Genomic DNA, 21,392 nt, shown 5'->3' on the forward strand with positions numbered 1-21,392 from the left:
TGTCAGGTGGCTTTGGCTCACCCGCACTGACAGCCGCATCCAGACCGCCAGCCGGGCTCGCGCTCCCCAGGTGCCCGGGCTGTGCACAGACAGGCGCTTTGCGGGAAGGGCTGTAATTGGGAAAGGGTTTTCTCCGGAGGATCAAGGTGAGCGCAGACCAGCAGCCGACTGGGCAGACCCCAAGCTCCTGCTCCCAGCACCAGGGGGGTTCAGCTCCACGCTGCCCGGGAGGTCTGGGAGCTCAGCATACCCCCCACGAGCAGCAATTCCCACAGCAGGGAACAGTCAGACTTTAAATCCCAGCTAAGAAGGTGATGCGCTGAGTTCATACCTCGCGGCAGGGGCGGCAGCTCCGGCTGTTCTCACTGTTCAGCTGCAGCAGTGGAAAGCCCTCGGCCGAGGGGCCGAGTCCACATGGACCCTCCGAGCAGAGCAGCTGCCGAATGGCGGAGCGCCAGGAGCGCGAGGGAAAGGCTCATGCTCCCCACTTGGTGCCCGGGCAGCATCGCTGCATCTCCCGGCCTTGCACGGGGCTGACGGCTTTCCCTGAGCCCCACCAGCACCCTGTCCTTCGGGTGGGGACACCGGGGACGTGTGTGCCTGCCCGGTCCCCACCCTGCATGCGTGGGAGAGGTGACCCCCCCGGCTGATGCGCCTGTGAGGAGTGGGGGTCTGGACTCTGCCCTGGGGACAAGCTCTGTGTCTGGCGCTGTCGGGTGTTCCCGTGTGTTGTCTCACTATTTCCTGAAAAAAAAAGTTGTGAATTTTCCTCCCACTTATCCCCAAAATGGTCTGCGAGTCCCATGGAGGGATGGAGGGGCCAGTGAGCAGTGGTCTCCCTCTGCCCGTGGTGCGGCGGAGCCGGGGGTGCGGTGGGAGAGGGGCACAGGAGCGCTCTGCTTCAGACACCATCTGATCTCCTGATGTCCCACCGAGGGTGACCTTGTGGCCCGGCAGCCGGTGAAGCTGCATCCTGATGGCACTTGATTGATGGGATCCGAGGCATCGCTCTCCCTCAATGTCAGTCATCCCACCTCTGCTGACTGCAGATGAAGGCACGGGAAATCGGACAGCAATCAATGCCAGATGGAAAGTGCGACTGGAAATGGTTCTGGCTGGAGCGTGTGGCCCAGGAGGGAGGGTCGGCCGGGCCAGGGCTGAGCACTCGGCTTGTGCACGCTCGCAAACGCTCCTGTGTGCTCCTTCTGCTGTTCAATTACTGCACACACAGATGACGGGAGATGCGGCTCCATAGGAGTCTGCTGGACAAGGAAACCGCTTGCCAAGAGCTGCCGGCTCCGGGTCCTGCCAGCTCCGAGCAGCTCCAGCAGATAAAACAGAGATGCTGTTATCCGGCCAGACAGAAAGGGGCAGAGATCTGAAAAGCGACAGCTTTGCGCGTTACAGCAAAGGGCGGGGAGCGAAGTCACCGTTCCAGCGGTGAGGGAACCGTGCACCCACGCGGGGGGCAGAGCTGCTCCGGGACTGCGCCGGAGCTGCCGCGGGGCAGAGCAAAGCCTTCCCCTGGAAGGACACGTCCAGCCCCGTGCCAGCACAGGACAAAACAATGACAAGGCTCCACCTGCTCACTATAAATAAAAGCCCTTGGAAGAGAGAACCAATTTCCCTTTCCCTTTGGGACAGTGCCGACCGATAGTAATCCCATTACTTTTGGCAAATAACCCCTCTGGTGGTTTTTTGCTTGTTGGAGGAACCAGCCATCTTGCTGCAAATGAATTACAGGTTCATTTTCTCATCCAATATCCAGCTCACCTAGAAATAAGGAGGCCCAATGGCAAAGGGAGGAAACTTTGGAGAGAGAGTTTGATGCTAATAGCCTGAGTTAATTGCCGATTGTTTGGAGCGGGATCGTTGGAGCCCATGGCTCACTCCACGTGATAGCATCTCCCTCCTCAGACACCTTACCCATCTGGCACTTGCCATCTGTTCCCCACAACGCTCCCTGCCTTGTCTAAGGTTTGATGCGGGAAGTTTCTCGGTGCGGAGAGCTGGAGGGGCGGGACGGGCCCTGCCTGCTGCCGCGGGGAGATGAGCCCCGGCCGTGGGCAGCAGCAGGCAGCGCGGGCAGGAGCGCGGAGGCAGCACAGTGCAGGTGTTTTCGGAGGCTGGGCGCTCACGGTGGTCCCTCACATCCCAAGCAGAGCATCTCTGCAGACAACTCCTGCACGTGTCAGCCCCTACCAATTAATTATGTGGAAACACCCTGGGTGCTTCCCATCCTAATGAAGCTGTTAACGCCTCTGCTGGAGACCCCCGCTGTGCCCCGCTGCGTGAGAGGGACCCTGGCAAAGGGCAGCCCCCTCTCCGCGAGCGGCTGGGGCACGGGACGGGGGCATCTTGAGGACTCCAAAGCCTCCGCTGGCGTGGGTGGTCCAGAGAGCATCCACCTGCGCCGGGGGGGACGTGCCAGGCTGCAGCTCTGCTGGTGCTGCTGGGTGAGAGCAGCACCGGTGGGACCCAGCAGCCCCGAAATGCATCCCACAGCCCCCCGGGTCTGGTGCCGGGCAGGGGCTCAGCAGCGCCATACAGGCAGCGCCAGGACAGGCTGAGGACCCATTAACTGATTGGTCCAGGCAGGGGCTTGCAGCTACAGGGAAGGTCTCTGCCAAGCTTCCCTTCTCTCTACATCTGATGATGATCCGGTTTTACCTATTCACCCCTTTTTCTGGCTAAACCCTGATGCTGCCGTCAGACCTTTTCTGCTTTTTGTGTCTATTACTGTGCTTAAAAACAACAATTTGCTTTTGGTTAGAAGCCACCGTGTTGCTTTTCCTTCTTCCCCGGATCTCCCTGCGCCGACGATATTCTTGTCCTGTTTGGAGGCTGAGATTATTTGCTACAGTCATAATTGCCATTTTGCCTCTGAAGATTACCTATGAGTCCTTCTCCGCGGGTGTTCAATGGCAGCGCTCCTCTGGCCACACGAGCGGTATCAGCGGCATCGCAGGGTGTTTCCTTTCCCGGCAGAGTGGGTCTAATCAATTCCAGGCTAATTCCTGCCTGTGGCACTGGCAGGAGGAGAGAGCTCCCAGAGCGGCTGCCCACGGCGCAAAGGGGGAGCGGGGGGATGCTGCTCCTTGTCCCACCTCCCCGGCGCTGGTGGGAGCCCCGGCACCACCGTGCCCCAAGCAAGAGGGAACTGTCACCATCCCAGTGACACTTTTAATCAGCCCATGCAGTAAAAAGGAATCAGTCGCGTTAAAAGGGAATCGTAAAGCAGCTTTGGAAAGCACAGGGCCGTGCAGGATTGCGCGGCTGTGTTTGTTCAGAGCCCAGCCATTTTACGGTGCCATAAACCTCCCGGCACGTGGGCTGTGGAGTGTAAATCCTGCGCGTACTCCTCTACGTGCTGGCTAACGACAGGGGCACGGCGCAGGATGAAACGAGCTGACACAGGGACCGGGGTGCCGCGTTGCTGTGTCCTTGGTCTCGCACAGCTAACCCCAGGAGATTTATTTTTTTTGCCGAGTAGACAACTCTGCGCTCCCGGGACACGACAGATGTTGCAGCTTCACCATCTCTGCGACACTCATGGCGATGCAGTTTGCTGAGCCTCTCGGGCTTCAGTGATTTTCCTCGTTGCCACCAGTCTCCAGATCATCACTCCCTCCTCTTGCTCTTGGCTCTGGCTCAAAGCGGGCGCCGTGGCTCCTCACCCGCCCTGATGTCCAGGCTTCTGCTCACGGAGAGGTTTTTTCTAAATCTGGGGTTTGCTGGAGCAGTTGTTCTAGAGGAGCCGCTGCTGCGGCGGGCTCTGCCAGCAGGTGAATCCCCCTGGGACCTGCGGTGCCCGGCCGAGCCGAGGGCACAGAGAGGCTCCATCGGTCTCCAGCGCGGGGCCGTGTCCGTCGGTCCCAGCTCGGTCTCACCGGGGCTCGGGGACGGGAGGACCCTCCTGTGCAGCCCCAGCACATCGCCTCAGCTTCGCTGTGCCCACGGGGGCCGCGGCCACCCCCTGCGCTCGTGGCCCAGTGAGTGGAGAAGGGGATCCCGGGCAGGAAAAGGGATTTTATACTTCTGCTCCTCCACCTGTCACCTCTCCGGGGTTTCCGGAGCGAGCCCTGCTCCGCTCCTGGGGGACAGCGGTGTCCTCCACCCGCCCCGTTCCAGCCCGTCCCACGGCTCAAGGAGCGACTGTGGCACCGTGGGGTGGGCACCGGAGCCGCCCGCAGCACCGTGGGGACCCGGGTGACAAATCACCGGTAAAGTTATTGTGGGGAGCGTGCACAGGCAGTAATGGAGTTGTAATGAATTAAGTGCTGTTAAAATTGATGCAGGGCCACTGTAATGAATGTGCATGTGTTGTGAGGATTAGGACACGGGGGTGATGAATATTGTCTATCAGCTGTGATAAAAAGCCTATCGTCCCAATACATATTTTCAAAAACTAATTTAATGCTGAAAAAGATTATTAAAAATGAGGAGAGGAAATTGTCTGGGATATATTTAGAGTCCCTTGGTAGGTAAGATGAATTCCAGAAGTCAAAATACCGCCTGTGGGGTGAAAAGGATAGATGCAGATACTGTGGTAGCTCGTGATAAGAAGACAGAGCCGAGGCAATCCTTCTGCCGGAGGAGAGCACCCGGGGAAGGAGAGCCCTTGTCTGGGGACCTGTGCGCTGAGCCGACCGTCCCGCAGCCGTCAGCCCCCACCGGGGCCACAGAGCGCAGCGCTTCTGCTGTGCCGCGGCGTCTCTGCCACCAGCCCGCGGTCTGCCCGCTCCCCTCCTACCCCGCTTCGTTTCCCGAGTCTGCGACTGTTTCGCAGCCGTGCAGAGGGGACACGAGCTGCTGCAAGCGCTCTAAAGGACCCCTGAGGGGAAAGAGCTTCTGCAGAACAAGGTCTAAGAACAGTCTTTGCCAGGAGCTGCCAAGGAAAGAACCCCCCAGCACTGCCGGTGTCAGTGGGCTCTGGTTCTGTCGCCCCATGTTTTGCTCTCTCTCACGGAGAGGACACGTGCACTCGTACACGTACCCTGAGCTGCTTTGCTGGGTCGGGTCTGAGGAGACGGAGCACCGCGAGCCCGCCGTGCTCCGGACATCTGGAAACCTGAGTTTTGATCTTGACTGTTCCCCCGGTCTTTCATTTAATCTCTCTGTGCTGTTTGCGATGACAAGATCATTAGAAACGCAGCTCCTGTTGCAGAGCTCTTCCTCCCGAGCAGTGTGTAACCACGCGGACGATGCCTGCAAGACAAGAGGCTTAATTGTGTTCTGCCAGCATCCAGGGGGATGTCAGTGAGTCAAATTTAAAGCCAGGCTGGGTGGGGGTGGGAAACGCACCTCCATTACTCACCCAGCCTGAATGAGGTTTCGGTTTTATTATATCCCGAAATAGCTGGTGCCTGGGAGGTGCTGATTGAAGCCATTTGAAAACATGACAACATCCTCAGGACAATAGGTGTCTAATCTAATGAAGCCAGAATGCATTAGCTAAGAGCTGCGTAAAGCAAAGAAAATGCAATTAAAGCATTCCTGAGGACAGATGTCGACCTACGTAGGGGACACCGATATGAAGACGTCGGCAGAAGTCTAATGAAAATAAATGATCTGTTTGAAACATTCCTCAAATCAATAACGGAGTCCAAGCCACCGCCGCTCCCCCCAGCCCTCGCCGGCTGCCACCTCGCTCCTTTGTCACCTGCGTTTCATCGCGTCCCAGCGGAGGCCGGGACAGGTCTGGGACAGGTTGTGCTCCCGGAGGACGATGTCCCGGGGCGAGGGCAGGGGAGAGGGCCGGCAGGCGCACGGCCAGCGCACACTCAGTGGTGACAAACGGGGAGCAGCTCTGCTCGAGGTCTGTCTGCTTCGGTCAGAGGGCCGGAGCCGGGCCGGGGGCTCGGCAGCTCCGGCACCTACCGGGGCTCAGGGTCAGCATCCATGAGCGGGTGCGAGCACCCACGCAGGGGGGTCACCCGGGCAGCGGCCGATGGCGCCCTGCCCGCGCAGCGCCGTGGGCACAGCGAGAGTCTCGTCCTTGCAGCCACACTGTCCACGAGAACGTCACCGCCTCGTCGTTCCCGCTGATTACAGGGCTGCATGTACGAACATGGGAGCCGCTCTGATCAGTGACTGTGCTAACCAGCATCACTGACGGATCGAGGCTCTTCCCAGACAAATGCCCTTCCCGAGGCTGGAAAACTGACATTTTTCTTGCAGTCTGTTGACAAGACAGGATCCCTTCTCTCCTCGCGGAATTTTGTAAGTTTTTGTCTCTAAATAACCACTTAAAATACCTCAGGCTGCTGAATTTTAATCAGCTCTTTTCTTCCTGGAAGACTAAATCAGGGGAACACACAGACTCTTTCAGTGCAGTTAGACATTGATGCATAGGAGCCAGATTTCAGAGATTTCATCATCAATAACCACGGTTCCTCGCCGTGTCTTGTATTTTAGGTTCTCAGACTCTGTCTGACAGAGCTCCTTTTATTCCCAGCTCCTTGCTGGCATGGGAAGTCTGACAAAATTTTGATCTGAGCCCATACATCCTGCTGTCTTCTTTCATCTCTCGATGCTGGTTTGAACGGCAGCGCAGAGCCACGGCAATGGACATCAGGGTATGCTCTTCCCCACACGAGCGACGGAGGTCAGGCCCATTCCCTCTCCTGCCCGCTGGTTTTTCCACGGAGCACCGTGCGGAAGGGCCGTGCATCGCCGAGCTGCTCTGCACTTACCCGTGATCACAGCCATGTAAACAAGGGCTGTAATCTGGAGAAACACATCTTCCCACTGCAGTGCCACCAGTGCACACTGCTGAATAATTCAAACCTCTGAAACAAAACACTCTTTATAAAATAAAAAAATCCCGTTTCATTCACCCAGGTGAGCTGCAGACCGTGTCCACGGGCGGGTTGCTGGCAGCAGGACTCTCCCCGCAGCCCGTTTTTGGGGAAGGGCCGTTGGCTCCCAGGGCTGGTCCCTGGGTGCTGCGGCTGTCGGGCGCCTCCGGGGTGGGCTGGTTCCCAGGCAGGAGCGGGGCGGGAAGGGCCATCAGCTCCCAGACCCGATCCCACCATGGGCTCCCTGCCCGCTCCCTGCCCGCTCCCACCGCTGGGGCACCCGCTGCCTCCCCAGCTCCTGCACCGCTTGCTCGGGGGTGTGTGGCCACGCTGCTCGTCCCTGTCATGCAGCCCTGGAGCCCACCCTCCGGCCGGGTGCGGGCAGGAGACCTGGATGGAGCCCCCCCGCCGGCCCCAGCCACTGTCTCCTCTGTGGGGGTTTGGGCAAGTGGGAATGGAGGAAATGTTCCTTTTCCTTGATTGCTCAAAGTGGGTTGTTTCACTCTCTCCCTCTCAAGCTCTGCTATGTTGGAGCTACATTAAGGATCTGGGGTTTCTGTTGCACAGCTAATGCATATTTGGGCAGAGAGATTGTCAGCTCTCTCTCTTTAGACTCTTACATGTCTTATAAATAGTAATTAAAACCACCCACTTCTGTAAATTACTGGCAAAAGTAACTCACATCAAATCACGATTCTTTGGCAAGAGTTTAAATTTACAGTGACAAGTTTATTTCAAGAAGAAAGTTTTATTTTTGGAAGTTTGATTCATTATGCCACATCACATTTTGATGCAGTGTGATGTGATACCTGACACATTGCATTTCCCTGCAAGTCAAAGCAGAGATTTATACATTGCTCTGCTTTGTGCTGTGAGACACACACCGGCCCCTGAGAGCCGCCCTGCTCTTATCAGGCAAGGCAATACTCTGTTAACAATAATATTAACAAACTCAGGGAAACTCTTATCCTTTCCTGGGCAAATGTTACAGTCATAGTTGAGCTTCCTTACAAAATAAGTGGAAACCAGAACCTGCCCCAGCTGCAGGCCCTGTAGACCCTATTATGCACTTAATCACGATTAGGAAACCAAAGGATGCTGCAGAGCTGACTGCAAACCTCTCTGCTCAGCTCAGCACAACCAGCTGTCCCACTAACACCAGCACTTTGGTTGCCGGTGCTTTAGATGGAAAGGACTCGGGCACATCTGTGAGATGACCAGGACAGGCGCCTCTGTTCTCGCTCAGCTCCCGCCTGTCCCCGCGCCGGGGCGTGCGGGGCTCAGAGCCACCGCCAGACCCAACACGCTGCCGACTTGGGCAGCGTTTGGGGGGTCTGCTAAATCGGCATTTAGTGCGATGGTTTTAATCTTCAGCCAGCGAGGCTTTGGCAGCATCTTTACTGACACAAGAGACCCTTTTTTTGGTGGGAACAAGCAAAGGCACAGGGAAGAGCCTTGCAAGGAACTGTGTGAGCCCGAGCCGCAGCCGCTGGCGGGGCTCCAGGCTGGGCCATCCACCTTGAGCGGGAGTGTGATGGCGTGCAATGCCACCGACACATGAAAACCCCTCGGGTCACACACACACACGTGTGTGTGTACAGACAGCACCAGGATAAAACAGTTTCTTCAGGATTCCTGGTGACGAGATGGTGGAAAGGGAATGACTCTGTTGCTGTTCCTCACATGAACACCTGTAATGAATTCTGCTTCTCCTGCAAAGCTGCATTATATCTTCACTTAATTTAACTTTGCCCAGAAACAGCCACAGTGAAAGCAGTCTGGGTCCCTGTGCCTGTTTTTCCCCACTGATGTACAGCGTTGCCAATGTACATACCACTTACCCCGGGAGCTTGTATTTATAGTCACAAACCGCTATTTATCCAGCACACCAATTGCCATCACCCCAGAGCACCTAAATCTCACAAAAAGCATTTTCATTGCCCTATTAATCCCTTTGTCTCCTGGCGTTTAATAGAATTCACTTAAAAATATTAAACAGCATAGAACCCCCGTGGCTGCGTGCCATCCCTGTGGCTGCCTGGAGAGATTGCCCCGCCACCTCCGTGCTTGGGAGAGCGGGAGCACGGAGCTCTGCTGCGCGCTGGTCGCCGGCCCCGCAGCCACGGCGTCTTTCGGAGTGAGCACAGACTGCCAGCGCTCCCCAGCCCCAGAGCTGCGGCCAGACAGCCCCTGGGCGGCAGTGGCCGTGGCACTGGCAGGGATGTGCCGGGTACCAGCCGCCCTACAGGGTCCATCTGTCCGTCAGACACGGCGATTGCACTGAGGCTGGGGGCTGGCACGAGGACCAGCCCAACAGCTTTCGGTTTCCGAGCCGCAGGGCCCTCGAGACAGACCGCTGAAATTCTCCTGATCTGCCCAGAGAAGGCGGCACCTGAGCAGGACGGGGAGAGGCACTGCCGGCGCCTCGGCACAGCCCGACACGAGCTGCAGAAGGGATCGGCGGGAGATAACTGCCTGCGTGCTGCTGCCCCGGTGCACGGCGGCACTCGGGACACGGTCGGACATGGCCACTTGCAGGGAACAAATTAAGCTGAGCTACCTAAACATTGCAATGGGGTTTATTCACTGCTAATAACCACAGGCTGCAGCAGGACCTGTGCTGCTGTGCCCCGGCATGGGAACGTGCCTCTCCCTGCCCTCACTCCTCCTGGCTTCAAGCTTTAAGGAGCAGAAGACCCATTCCATGTCTGGGCCCCCTGGGGTGTCCCTGCTGCCTCTGCCCACCCTGCGCAGCCGTGGCGAGGCAGCTCACCCGCTGCAGGCGTGAGCAGGGCACAGAGGGATGCACAGCGCACGAGCACCTTGCCCTGCACTGCTGCGTTGGGCCAGTTGTGTGACGCCCTTTGGTGCTACTTTGGCCCATCCCGACCTGTGCTTCTTTTGTCAGCAAATGCAAAAGCCCCACTGCTGCCCCACTGCTGCCCCACTGTTGCCCCATCAGGCCTGGGCACTCTGTTAAGCATCCAGCTAACAGAGACGGTACTCCCCTGGGAAGAGTCAGCGAGAACAGCCTTCATTAAGGAGAAGGGATTGCAAGAAAAACCTGAATTGCTCAGTTCTAAGTTGTTATTCAAATGTGCAAGGTTTCCCCAAAGTGCCTCTTTGTAACAGATGATCGAGGGCTCCAGCGGGGATAAGATACTGCTGCTTTATTTCAGCTCCATTATGGAATTTAAATACTGTGCAAGTTAATGGAGATGTTTATGACTGTACATAAAGCGGCGCGCTGTGCTCCCATCGTGCTGTGCAGAGAGCAGGACCAGCACTCTGCGGGCTGCAGGTGCCGGAGGGGTCTCATCGCGGCAACCGGAGGGGTGGCCAGCCTGTGCCCCCCGCCCGGGAGTGCCCCCGCCGCCCGCCCCCCCCGCTGCCGCGGGAGCCCGCGCTGCTCCGCTCGCCTAAATGTTTGTGGGTAAATATTTCATCGCCCATTTGTAAAGTGTGACTTAATGAACATCCACACTCAGCGGCACCCCCGAGCCCGATGCGGCTGCATCTCTAATGAATGCATTTGCTCAACTGCTGCCAATTCCCAGCACTTCGTGGAGTTTCTCTCATCTAATGAAAGTTCTATTAGATGCGATAGAGCCCCATGCACGCAACCTCTGCATCACTCCGGTTGGCCTCGCTGGCTTCTGCAGCTCAGGAGCCTCCGGTGGCTGCCGCCGCGGCAGGAAGGGAGGTGCTGGCACCGGCAGAAGTTGCGGTGCCGGGTGTGCTCTCGGGTGCCAGCTGGTCACGCAGCCTGCTCCATGCGCCGGGCCCCGAGGACATCTGCTTCTCCTGGGAGGTGCCACGGCTGCTCACCCGCTCCACCAGCCCAGCGGCTCCCGTAAAAAGTGCCCGTCTGCAGTGTGCTCTGTGAACAGCTGTGCAACACTCCTCCTGGCGCAACTGGTTCCTGAAAGTCTGGTCTGCTAATAACCAGGAGTCATTAAAATGGCCTTTTAATTACTTACCTCCTTTAAGTCAGACGCCACCCTTAAAAAAAAAAGGGGGCGAGGGGGCAGATGTCTGGTGAGAGCACCTTATAAGGGCTCTTCATTGTAACAGAAACAGCAGAAACCCTCAAAACCTCTTCCCATCCCGCTTCTTCCCCCTTCGCCACCACAGAGCTGCCACCAGCCTGCAGCCAGCAGCCGGGTAAGGACACGTTCCAGCCAGCAGCACCATCCCCATCGCGGGTGTGTTTTGCTTCCCAGCACTGTGTGGACAAAGCTAAAAAGGCATCTGCGGGGGGAGCACGGCCCCTGTCAGCCCCCCGGCTCCTGCTGTTGGGGCTCTGGACATGGCAGGTTGTTAGAATGCGACAAAAGCAGGAGAAGGGCCAGCGCAAGCTCCCCGTGTTGTGGCCGTGCGGCAGAGCCTGTGCCAAGGCTCCGGGGCTGATCCGGACCCGCTGGCTCAGTGCTGTCCCTCTGCTGTTGTTTGTGCCCCTTCGGCTGCGGATGCTGCCCAGGAGGGCAGCCGCTGCGAGCGATAACGCCTTCTCTTTGTCTGATGCCGAAGGTGCTTGTCAGCCTCGCGAGATAAGGCGGCCAAAGACATTTATAATTGCGTAATTAAACGGCTCCTATGCCTTCCAGACATCTCTTGCTGCTGGGCAGATGGCTCTATTGTCAGAGGATACGGCAACTGCAAAGGCAGCTAAGGCTACCCACAGGTGGGGGCTGCTGGCGGGCGCCCAGCCCTGTGCCATGGCCACCCAGCCCTGTGCCATGGCCACCTGCACCGGGACGTGCCGCAAACCCCAGCACTTGCATCAGCCCGGGTGCTCCTGCCGTGCACTCAGCCAAACCAGAGCTCCATGGCTGCTCCCGCCGGACGAGCCTGGGACTGGCACCTCCGTCCCCACTGGCGTGACCAGCAGCAGAGCTGGATGGTGGCCACGTCTGGCGCCACTGAGGGATGGGGGGGCAGCAGGAGTGGGTCCCCGCAGCCTTGTCTCTGCGCTGTGGGGCTGAAACTGAGCCTGCAGCCTCTGCTTTGATTAGAAGTGGTTGAAGCAGAAGCGTTGGGCGAAGGCCAGAGGGGATGCAAAGCCTTCGCCATGGTGGGGAGGTGGGTGCTGGGGAGGGGCAGGAGGAGCTGTGGGGTTTGGGCTGTGCCCCGGTGTCTGCAGCACCCTTCTCCCACACCGAGACGGCAGGGGATTAGCACGAGGAGGAAAGGTGCATCCGTTCCAGTGACACTTGAACTGACAGATCGCTGATTACGATGATAGATGGCACCGGCTCTTCCTGATAATTAGCAGTCGTTCATATTTAAACATTGCTCTTCCTCCAGAGCCAGACTCTTTTCAATATTCCCTGGGCATCACCCTCCTCCCGCCCATCTCCTTCCTGCACTGGTCCCAGAGGCAGCATGGGGAGGACGGGGGACACGCGCCAGCGAGGACGGCCTTGTCTGACCCCACCACGCCGCTGTCATGGGTGCAGTGGCTCGCCCCGGCCTCTTCAGCCATCACAGCAGAGACGGGGCCACGCAGCCTCTGCAGTAAACCTCCAAAAGAGGACGGATGGGGAAGGTGATGGATTTCATGTCTGAGGCCACTAAGTGGGAGTGAGGGGGAGGAGGAGGAGACCCGGCTCTTCCTTTGCTCTCCCTGCGACACGGACCTGCCAGCGGCACTGGACAGACGCTGCAGCCGCCTCCTCTCACCAGCACCACGCCATAAACGCTTTGCTTAAAAATTGCCCCCCTATGAGGCAGCACCTGCCAAGTGCTGAGCCCTTCCCTGACTGATCGCTGCTGCATCGCGCATTTTACTGTCTCTCAGCCATGACAGCTTATTGATCCCTCCTTTGCCACCGGGGAGCATCGTCCCCCGTTACAGCGTGCTCTCCACTAGTGCCGGGGGCACGACCCTGCGCTGGGCACACAGGGCTGCGCTGGCACCGCTCAGCCATGGGCCGTGCACGGCGTGGGAGCCATGCTGCTTGCTGTGATTTTCCAGAGCTAGTTTTCTTCCTCTAAGCCACTGCATGTGTCAGAAGCTGCAAAGTCCATTGCTGAATATGCAAGACAAATGCAGATTTGCAGACCAGGTTGTAATTTTTCCCTCAAACCTCCGGATCGGGGAAGTAGAATTAGGTGGAGAGAGGCTTTCTCTGGTCTGTTGTGCAGAAGATATTCGCAGTCTGGTCAGCTCCGACAGCAGAGGGTGGGGGAAGAAGGAAACAGCAGCTTCAATGTCAGCCCACGCCATCCATCACCGCCACAGAGCAGTCGTAAAACTGCGAGCACTAAGTTACAAGGACAAAGCTTCCAACTCAGACAGGGCAGGGAGACCCTGACACTGCTCAGTTCAGCAGCTCGACCCAGTAAGACAGCAAATCCGCCTCCATGGTTGGCAAGGCAGTGAAGTGCTCAAGTATGGACCTGCGGTGGCACTGCTGGGGAACTCTGCTCCCTGGGTGGCAGGGGGGAAGGAGCCCCTTTAGTGCCATAAATTAATGCCAGCAAATTATACCGGTGTGTAACAATTCATTTCTGGGCAATTACCTTCCTTATTTTTGTATTTTTTTCACTCTTCACACAAGCCATCAAGTGGTAAGAGCTCAAACGTGCCAGGGCAGAGGGGAGAAGGGCTCTGAAAGCCGGGACGCAGCCGCCACCAGCGCCCGCCCCGACTGCCTTTCACACTGACCTTTCACGGCGCTGCTAATGATTTCTCGGCTATCTCTGCGAGCCACCGCACGCAGCCTACGGCAGACTTGTCTCCGTGTGACACGATCTCAATTATTAACAGCTCGCTTTACACGGCACGCTGCAGCTCTGCCTGGCACGTTCCTGGGGGAGCCGGCCCTGCCCACGCACCATGGGAGCGCCGCGAGGCAGAACACTCGGTACCTTTGCCATCGCTCCCCCCTGCCCCGAGGGAGCGCGATGTCTGCAGCTGGAGACCCCCACCACCCCCACCATCACCCACGTCCCCCACTGCACGCCCCTGCTGTCTGTGCTGGGGGTAACCAGCCCCTCGCAGCACAGGGGTCCCCGGCCGGGGGAGACGTGTCCCACAGCCCCCAGCCGAGACCATGCCAGGAAGGTCAGAGAAGAGGGGTAAACCCATCACCCGCAGACCGCGGGAGGCACGAGTCACATAACTCTGGGCAAAGAATACATCTGCTTGGCTGTGACTTGCAATCCACTATTCATAACCCCGCTTCAGAGCTCTAATTATTTCTTTATAGTGCCAATATAGCCCTGGCCGGGCTCCTAGTGAAGACTGGCTGAATTAATTGATCGACAGAAGGCAAATAGACTTCACCCATTTTAAGCACCCATTCGGTTCCTTTTTCCTAGCAGCTGTCACTGCTGCCAGCATAGCGAAACGAGGCTTTTGTACATGTTCTTTGGCATTAAGCAGCCTAAGAAAAAGAAAAGAAATGTGAACTAGTGAAAGAGTCGCATTGAATTATTTCTAAATATTGTTTGTGCAGTGTTTGCATTTAACATGCTGGCCATACACTGCTTTCATTTACTCAATTAAACAATTAATTACATGCCTTGAGCACAGTAACTCTGCAGTGTTCTCCCTCCGCTCAGCAGCATCCCCACACTTACACAGCAACACGTATATTAGACTGACAATTGCGCTTGTATTGACAGCTCCACGCTGTGCGCACTTCCAAGGTTATCAGCTCCTCAGGGCGGCAGGAGGGATTCCTGCCTGCCCCAACGGCGTCTGGCTGCCCGGCCAACCAGCCGACCCTTCTGCCCACAGATCGCACCCACTGTACGAGCGAAGTAATGGGTTTTTCCCCACTAACAAAGTGTCAATAGTAAGAAATCACCACCCTGAGTTCCAACACCGCTGCCACCTCTGCAAGCAGGAGCAAAGGCACATGCGCTATTTAATAAAACAATGCATCATTTCACACCTCGCTGCTACTTAAACTACTCCCTACCCGACAGCCGCTGCCCTTGCTGAAGCGGTGCTTTTCATCAGAACACCTGAAATGACCCACACAGACAAGCCAGGGCAGAATTAGTGGTTGTTTTTACTTAGGTTTTTAGGTATCTCATTATTGCAATCTTTAAACATAGTTCAATAAATACAAAATTAACAAAAGTGTCAATAGATCTTTATTACCATTTATTATTATTAATAATAATGATTCCAAACCAACAGTGGTTCCCTGGAGATGTCTGACTATAGCTCAAACATGAAATGCACACAGTGTCCCTTATGATATTATATGACATTTGTTTCAAGCTTATAAAAATATATATTGACTTCTCAGGTAAGTATTTACAGTATATAACACGTGGTTAATGACTATCAAAAAGCATCTGGAGATGAACCAACTTGATTCCAGTTTGGTTTCACGTGAGGGGGGTGCTGCCGGCGACCCTGCAGCCGCGTGTCCTGCCCGCACCGCGCCGGGCTGCGGCCAGACCTTCCTGAGTTCCAGCTCCGGCACATCGCTCCCCCCCCAACGCTGCCTCAGGCCCTCGGCCATGGCCGGGGCCGGGACACACGGCCCGTGTCCCCGTGGGCCCCATCCTGCAGGCATGGGGGGGGGGGGGGGACACAGCGCACAGACCGGCCGTGCGGTGGGGTCCGGCCTCCCGAGCTCACGGAAAACACGACGGCACCGGGGGGGGACATTTGGGGACGGCAGAGGAGGGAGCTCAGGGGAAAGGGCCAGTCCTGCACAAGTCCTCTCCGGCCGCCCCAGGGAGGCCATGCTGGGCCTCTTCCCACCGGCAGAGAGGAACATCTAGTGGAGATGTTCTCAGGAGGAGTATCAAAGCAAAGCCCCAAAAGAGAAGGTCTCCTGCTGCTGTACCATGGCAGCAAAGCGCCCTGTCCGGCCGCCCAAACACCGGCTCTGAAGACGCAGGGCTGGACACCGGGTCCATGTCGCTGCCCCCAGAAGCACCCAGCCTGCGCTGCCGACACACACCGCTGCTGCACCGCTCCTCCGGAGGGCACACGGTGGGAACAGTGCCCTGCTGCGCAGCCGCGAGGCACCAACAGCCGACGGGACGCGCCGAGGTGTCAGGGCTGCCTGCCGTGTCCTTCTCTGCGCAAGGACAGCCGCGGTCCTGTCCGTGCCCGTGTTCAGACACCCCCGCGGGCTCTGCCCCTCTCCTGCATAACCGGCCTCCGCTCTGCCGGACCACCTAAAATCTGACCCACTCGTAACTGCACTCATTAGCTCCAGCAAAGCCTGCGCATTACAATACATTTGTTCTTTTTTCTTCTCTGAAGAAGTCCACCAAGGCTCGCGCTGCTGCAGCGGGGCCGAGCGCACTCGGGCAGCCCCCAGCACCGACGAGCTTCCCCACAGCCCGGGGGGAGGAAGGAGCTTTGCACCAGGTCAGCGCCTGCACGGGCAGACTGAAACCATTTACCTTGGTCGAGCAGCTTAAAAACAGTGTCGCTAATTAATTTAATTATAAGGCATTGAATATTTCTCCAACGAGAGGTGCTGAGAGGATGTAAGCTAATTTTAAAATCATAAGAGCAATCTATAACTTAATCTGCTCATTTTATTATCTTCAGTGTTGATGAGAAGCTCAATTAAAAGCGTTTATAGTTGCAATGCTAGAAAGCGTACTTCCATTATGTGCTTTTTCTTCTCTTTCTCGAAGGAGAGATGAGGAAAGCAAATGCCCTTTGTTGCCGCTGAGTCCGAGCACGGTCCCATCCACAGAACCATACTGTCCAAAAGAAACAGCTTTCTCAAACACCACACCCGAGTCCCTCACCAGAGTAAGTCAGAAAAGTAATAAAACACCGAGTTTCTTTTGGGAACAGATAGAGAGAGACACAAACAAAGAAATTATGCCTTCAATTCTGATCATCCTACAGAATGTAGTACGGTAGCCCAATTCAGTGGGGGAAACACTTAAGAGATGACTGAAAGATGGTCTCACATTTGCTTGGAGAGCTCTAGCACCGAGCGAGCATCCCAGGATGACACTGGGATGACAGACGCAAGTGGCACAAGAGGCTGCAGGGCTGCCAGCCCTGTGCTGCAGAGGGCAGGGACCCCTGCCCGCACGGCCGCGGCAGCTCCCCAGGGACCCACGGCGCCCCGCAGCACAGGAGGAGCTGCCGACTGCAGAGCCGCTGCGCTGAGGTTTCTCCCTCTCCAGCTGAGCAATGTTCAGAGGGACAAAGCAGCAGATCCCAGCGGCTGTGCCGCAGGGGCACCCAAAGCCAGCCCCCCCTTGCATCCCTAACTTTGGAGACGGGGTCCGTTCTGGGGGGTTCAAGAGGAACATGTCGTTGCCTGCTCACAGCCAGGTCTGTTTCCCAGACTCTGGAGCACTCTGTCACCTTGTCACCAAGCCCTGGATTTCCCCAGACCTCCTTGAAAGCAGCTGCACCAACCTGCAGCAAGCCCCAGCAGCAGCGACCTCCCAGCACCGCTCCCGGCACCCCGACGCAGGAGGCTGCTGGAAACCCCGGCGGGCAGGACAAGGGCAGGGAGAGGGGGAGAGGATCCGGAATCAAGCTGGTTCAACTCTCTGCCTAGAGAACTATAATAGGCTTTTTCTATAGATAAAATGTAAACATAAAGAGCATACGAATTGCACTTGATCCTTGGGATCTGGCATTTCTACCAAATGAAGGTTTCAGTTCAACATTATTACTCCTCTGGGTGTGAAACAGCAGGATGGTGAGTCACCAACCTGACCGGACACGGTCCAAACTTAAAGACAAATTATTTCCATTAAAAAACTAACCAGGTGACATTGGGGAATGTTGCTTAAACTGCAGAGGTGGCAGGAAGGAGAGAGCTTGTTTACCCCGGAGAGCAGCAAACTCCCCGGCGCGCGCCCAGCACTCACCCGCTGCCGGGCACGCACCCGCGGACCGACGGCAGCTCCCGGCCCCACCGGGCACGGGCTCCTGGCTCGGGCTCTGCACAGCCTCGTCTGTGCCGGCTCCCACCCCTCTAAGCATCCACTACCGGGAGCTCAAAACCTGTGTGGGGGACGGTGCCCTTCTGCCAGCCTGCACTGCCAGCGCTGCGGGAGCCGAGAGCCGCTGTGAGCACGCGGTGCTCACCACGGCACTGCCTGGGAGCAGCGGCACAAGGTGGAAAACTGATAAACCAGTATCAGCCAGCACCTTCCTGAGACAGGTCAGTGAAGCTCAGGCAGAGAGTTCTGATTTCTGACGCAATCAAGCTAAAAATATGTGAAAAACATGAAAACTTGTCAGTCTTGAGCACCCCTGGAGCCAGCCCAGCCATGCGGCCAAGCCAGGAGAGCCCGAGGGCTGGTGAGAAGGAAACCACTGTGACTGAGGCTTTGCTAAGCAGGAGCTGGATCCCCACAGCATCCATCCCCTTTGTAAATCTCTGCCTTTCATCATTAATAATTCACTTGCAATACTTACAGATGATAATAAAAGGCCTACAAAACTCTGTACAAGACTGCAAAGACTCATTTAATTAACTAACTTCAAGGAAACTTGTATTATTAAGCAGATGCTATTTATGTCTTCCATCAGGGACCAGGCCTGCATCAGTGGGAACTGCCGGCGTGCAAGGCAGGCAGTGCTGCGCGACCGTCTGCAACGAAATAAAGTGCTGATGTGCCCTGGTTTGCCTGGATTGCACCGCAGGACCTCAGGGATCCCACGGATGCAATGCCGGTCCTGCCCAGGTCTGGCTGGGGTGCGCGGTCCCTCCGGCACAGCCCCCGCAGCCACCCAGACCCGCGGTGCGCCCCGCTGCAGAGGCTGCGGGTGCTGTGGTGCACGCTGGCACTGCAGCCCGCGGGCATGGACCTCCGTGCCGTTAACTTGCGGTGGAGAACTGATGCTCTGGCCCGGTCGAGCAGGACACTCCAGGCTGGCCACTGCCTTTCCCCTCCCCGCTCCCCACCGGGCACGGGGCAGCCAGAGGAGGAGGGGAAGGGCACTCACTGCAGCTGAGGTGGCCCTTCCAGCGGCCAGAGGCACACTGCCAGAGTGGACACGGGAAGCGGACACCTCCGAGCAGGATGCTCCAGCTCAGCTGAGAGCAGGGAGTCCCCGGGGTCTGGCGTCAGCCCACAGCGATGCTCTGCCTGCCTCGCTCCGTAGCCCAGGGACAGCGGCCGAGCCCATCACAGCTGCCCGGGCAGCCAGCAAAGGCAAGATGCGGGACACTGCCTGCAAACCCGCAAGGCAGGAGGCAGGGAAGAGAGGCAGAAGCAGTAATAGACGCTTTAGCATCAGTCCTGCATGAGCGGCAGGTCTCTGCCTGCGGTCTCAGTGTGTGTGTGGGCAGCAGCGCGCTGCCTGCTCTTGCCCTCGGTCCATAAGTTCCCACCCCACTTCTGGGCTCCAGCAGTAAAATGAGGGACCGGGACCTGCACAAAGGGCAGTGAAGGCTGAGAGCATCAGCAGGGCAGCCCAAGGGCTCCGCTCCTTGCCCTTTCTTGGCTATGGGTCTCTTCATCAAAGCTTTTCATTTCTTCCTCTGAAATTGTCTTGTCAAGAGAGCCTTAGAAACATCCAGCACCATTTGCTCTGCACTTTGGTGAACAAAACCAAATATTCTCCACTAACTGTGGCGTCAAGACTCAGTGAAGTGACTCTTGGAGCGGAAGGGACCTGGCTGGGAAAGAGCTTCCTTTCAGCAGAGCAGATGGGGAAAGTCACCTTCCAGAAGTTGGGCGCTGGGTGTGAGCTGCGCTCTGGTCTCTAAAAATAAAAGCAATAAAAGCTCCTTGTGGGGTTGCTAGAACGTGTCACCTTGTATAAAAGTACCCATGGATTTCACCAGTAGGATGCTAGATACAAAAATGCTGTCAGCTCTGGATTAAGACAGTGCACAAATGTCCATCCACCCTGTTAACCTAATTACCATATGAAATGGCATCATTACAGTTTGAATCATCTTACAAAACAGTGCTAGGGAGAGCCACATCCACCCAGGCACACCACACACGTCCCAGGAATCCTTGGCTTCCCCGGCACAGGGGACGGGACGCCCTGCTCTCTTGCCACGTGGAACGACTTGTTTGGCAGCAGCCCAGTGATTCATGCCTACATCCCACCCGAAACCGCGAAGTTTCAGAGATTTGGTCCGGTTTTGGGCCAGCTGGCTGCCTCCTCCCCGGGGCGCCGGGTCAGTGCTCCGCACCTCTGCGGGGGGCTGCGTCACACCTGCACGCCTCGGCCATGCATTTGGATCACCTGGGCCCGGAGAGTCTGGATCCCGCTCAGGATGGTCTTCTGGTGCTCCGCCAGCGTGATCCCCAGGCTGAGGACATCTCTGCAAAACGAGCCCCGTGTCAGCCACGAAAACCCAGCCTGACCACACCGTGCCCCGACACCAATGGCTCCCAGGCCAGGGCAGTGCAGGTTTCAGACTATCAGCCTCCTGTGGACCTGCCAGAGTAAGAAATGCCCAATCTGTCGTCCCAGCCAAAGCAACACGGACCCTGACCGGCAACCCAGGGGTGACACCCGCCCGGTGTGAGACGGCGGCCGCCCTGTGCTGTCTGCGTACCGGGTTACCACTAATTCACGTTAGACTTGACTCTGCTTTCTGGAAGGGACAGGCGACACTACCCTTGTCAGAAACAAGAGGTTAAAGTCACAAACTTCAGGTTTAAATCTCATCTTCAAAAATCATCAACTGAAACGCACAACCCACACAGCCCAACCCACGCCAGGGAGCTCTTACAGACACGTTTGAGAAGATCTGTCCCCCTGTTTAGTGACACCTGACTAACTGCCAAGCAGAGCTCACGCATGCTGCACCCAGCGACACGGGGTTATAGCCGGGAAATCGGTTCACTCACTGGGCTGTCATCCTGGCCACCGACTCCAGGTAGCAGTAGCCCGCAGCGGTGAAGTTGTCTTTGTACCTGCCCATTTCTATTGCGTCCAGCCACTCGCCTACAGAGCTGAAAGACGGGAAGGCTGAGAAGGTACGCTCGGTGAGGGGGATGGAGGTGCTGTGGGACCTGCCAACAAAACGGGGTGGTGAGGAGGGAGCAGGGCACAGCACGCCTGAGGTGGGAACCGGTGGGGAAAGCAGAACAACAGGCAGCAAAGCAAGAGGGAGGTCACCTGGTGCACGTGGAGCTGGGGCACTTTGGGGGCTCCTGGCTCTGCACCATCTTGCTCAGGATGTTGTGTATGTGCGAGAACTTGGGTCTCTGGCTGCGGTCCTTCTGCCAGCAGTCGAGCATGAGCTGGTGGAGGGGCGGCTGGCAGTTCACCGGGGCGGGCAGGCGGAACCCATCCTCCACGGCCTTCATCACCTGCAGCAGCAGAGGAGGTGAGGGGACAGGGTCAGGCGCTGCGAAGCAGACCACAGGCAACCCCCCAGGACAAGCCGCCCTCCTCACACCCCACCGGGGGAGCAGCAGCAGCTCCTCCGTGCACCACAGAGCCACCTGCACACTGTTAGCAACGGCAACATCGTCGTCTACCAGTGACTCACATCCTGGTTGGACATGTCCCAGTAGGGTCTCTCGCCGTAGGACATGACTTCCCACATGACGATGCCGAAGCTCCACACATCACTGGCCGGACTGAAGTGGTGGTACTGGATGGCTTCGGGGGCCGACCACAGCACCAGGCTCTTCCCACACTGGACGGGCAGA

General features: G+C 57.2%; 1 protein-coding gene across 1 annotated transcript in view; it reads right to left on the reverse strand.

Moving 5' to 3' along the window:
- Positions 1 to 19,935: 19,935 nt before the first annotated feature.
- EPHA10 (EPH receptor A10) overlaps positions 19,936 to 21,392 on the reverse strand; it is a 57,727-nt gene continuing 56,270 nt past the window's right edge. The window contains exons 16-19 of the mRNA XM_009879877.1: positions 21,230 to 21,379; positions 20,854 to 21,047; positions 20,583 to 20,738; positions 19,936 to 20,050 (exon numbers count right to left, since the gene is read on the reverse strand). Of these exons, the coding sequence (XP_009878179.1) occupies positions 19,936 to 20,050; positions 20,583 to 20,738; positions 20,854 to 21,047; positions 21,230 to 21,379 (615 nt within the window). The remainder of the gene's footprint in view (positions 20,051 to 20,582; positions 20,739 to 20,853; positions 21,048 to 21,229; positions 21,380 to 21,392) is intronic.

Source organism: Charadrius vociferus, unplaced genomic scaffold (genome assembly GCF_000708025.1).
Source record: "Charadrius vociferus isolate BGI_N301 unplaced genomic scaffold, ASM70802v2 scaffold562, whole genome shotgun sequence".
Taxonomy (NCBI): Eukaryota; Metazoa; Chordata; class Aves; order Charadriiformes; family Charadriidae; genus Charadrius; species Charadrius vociferus.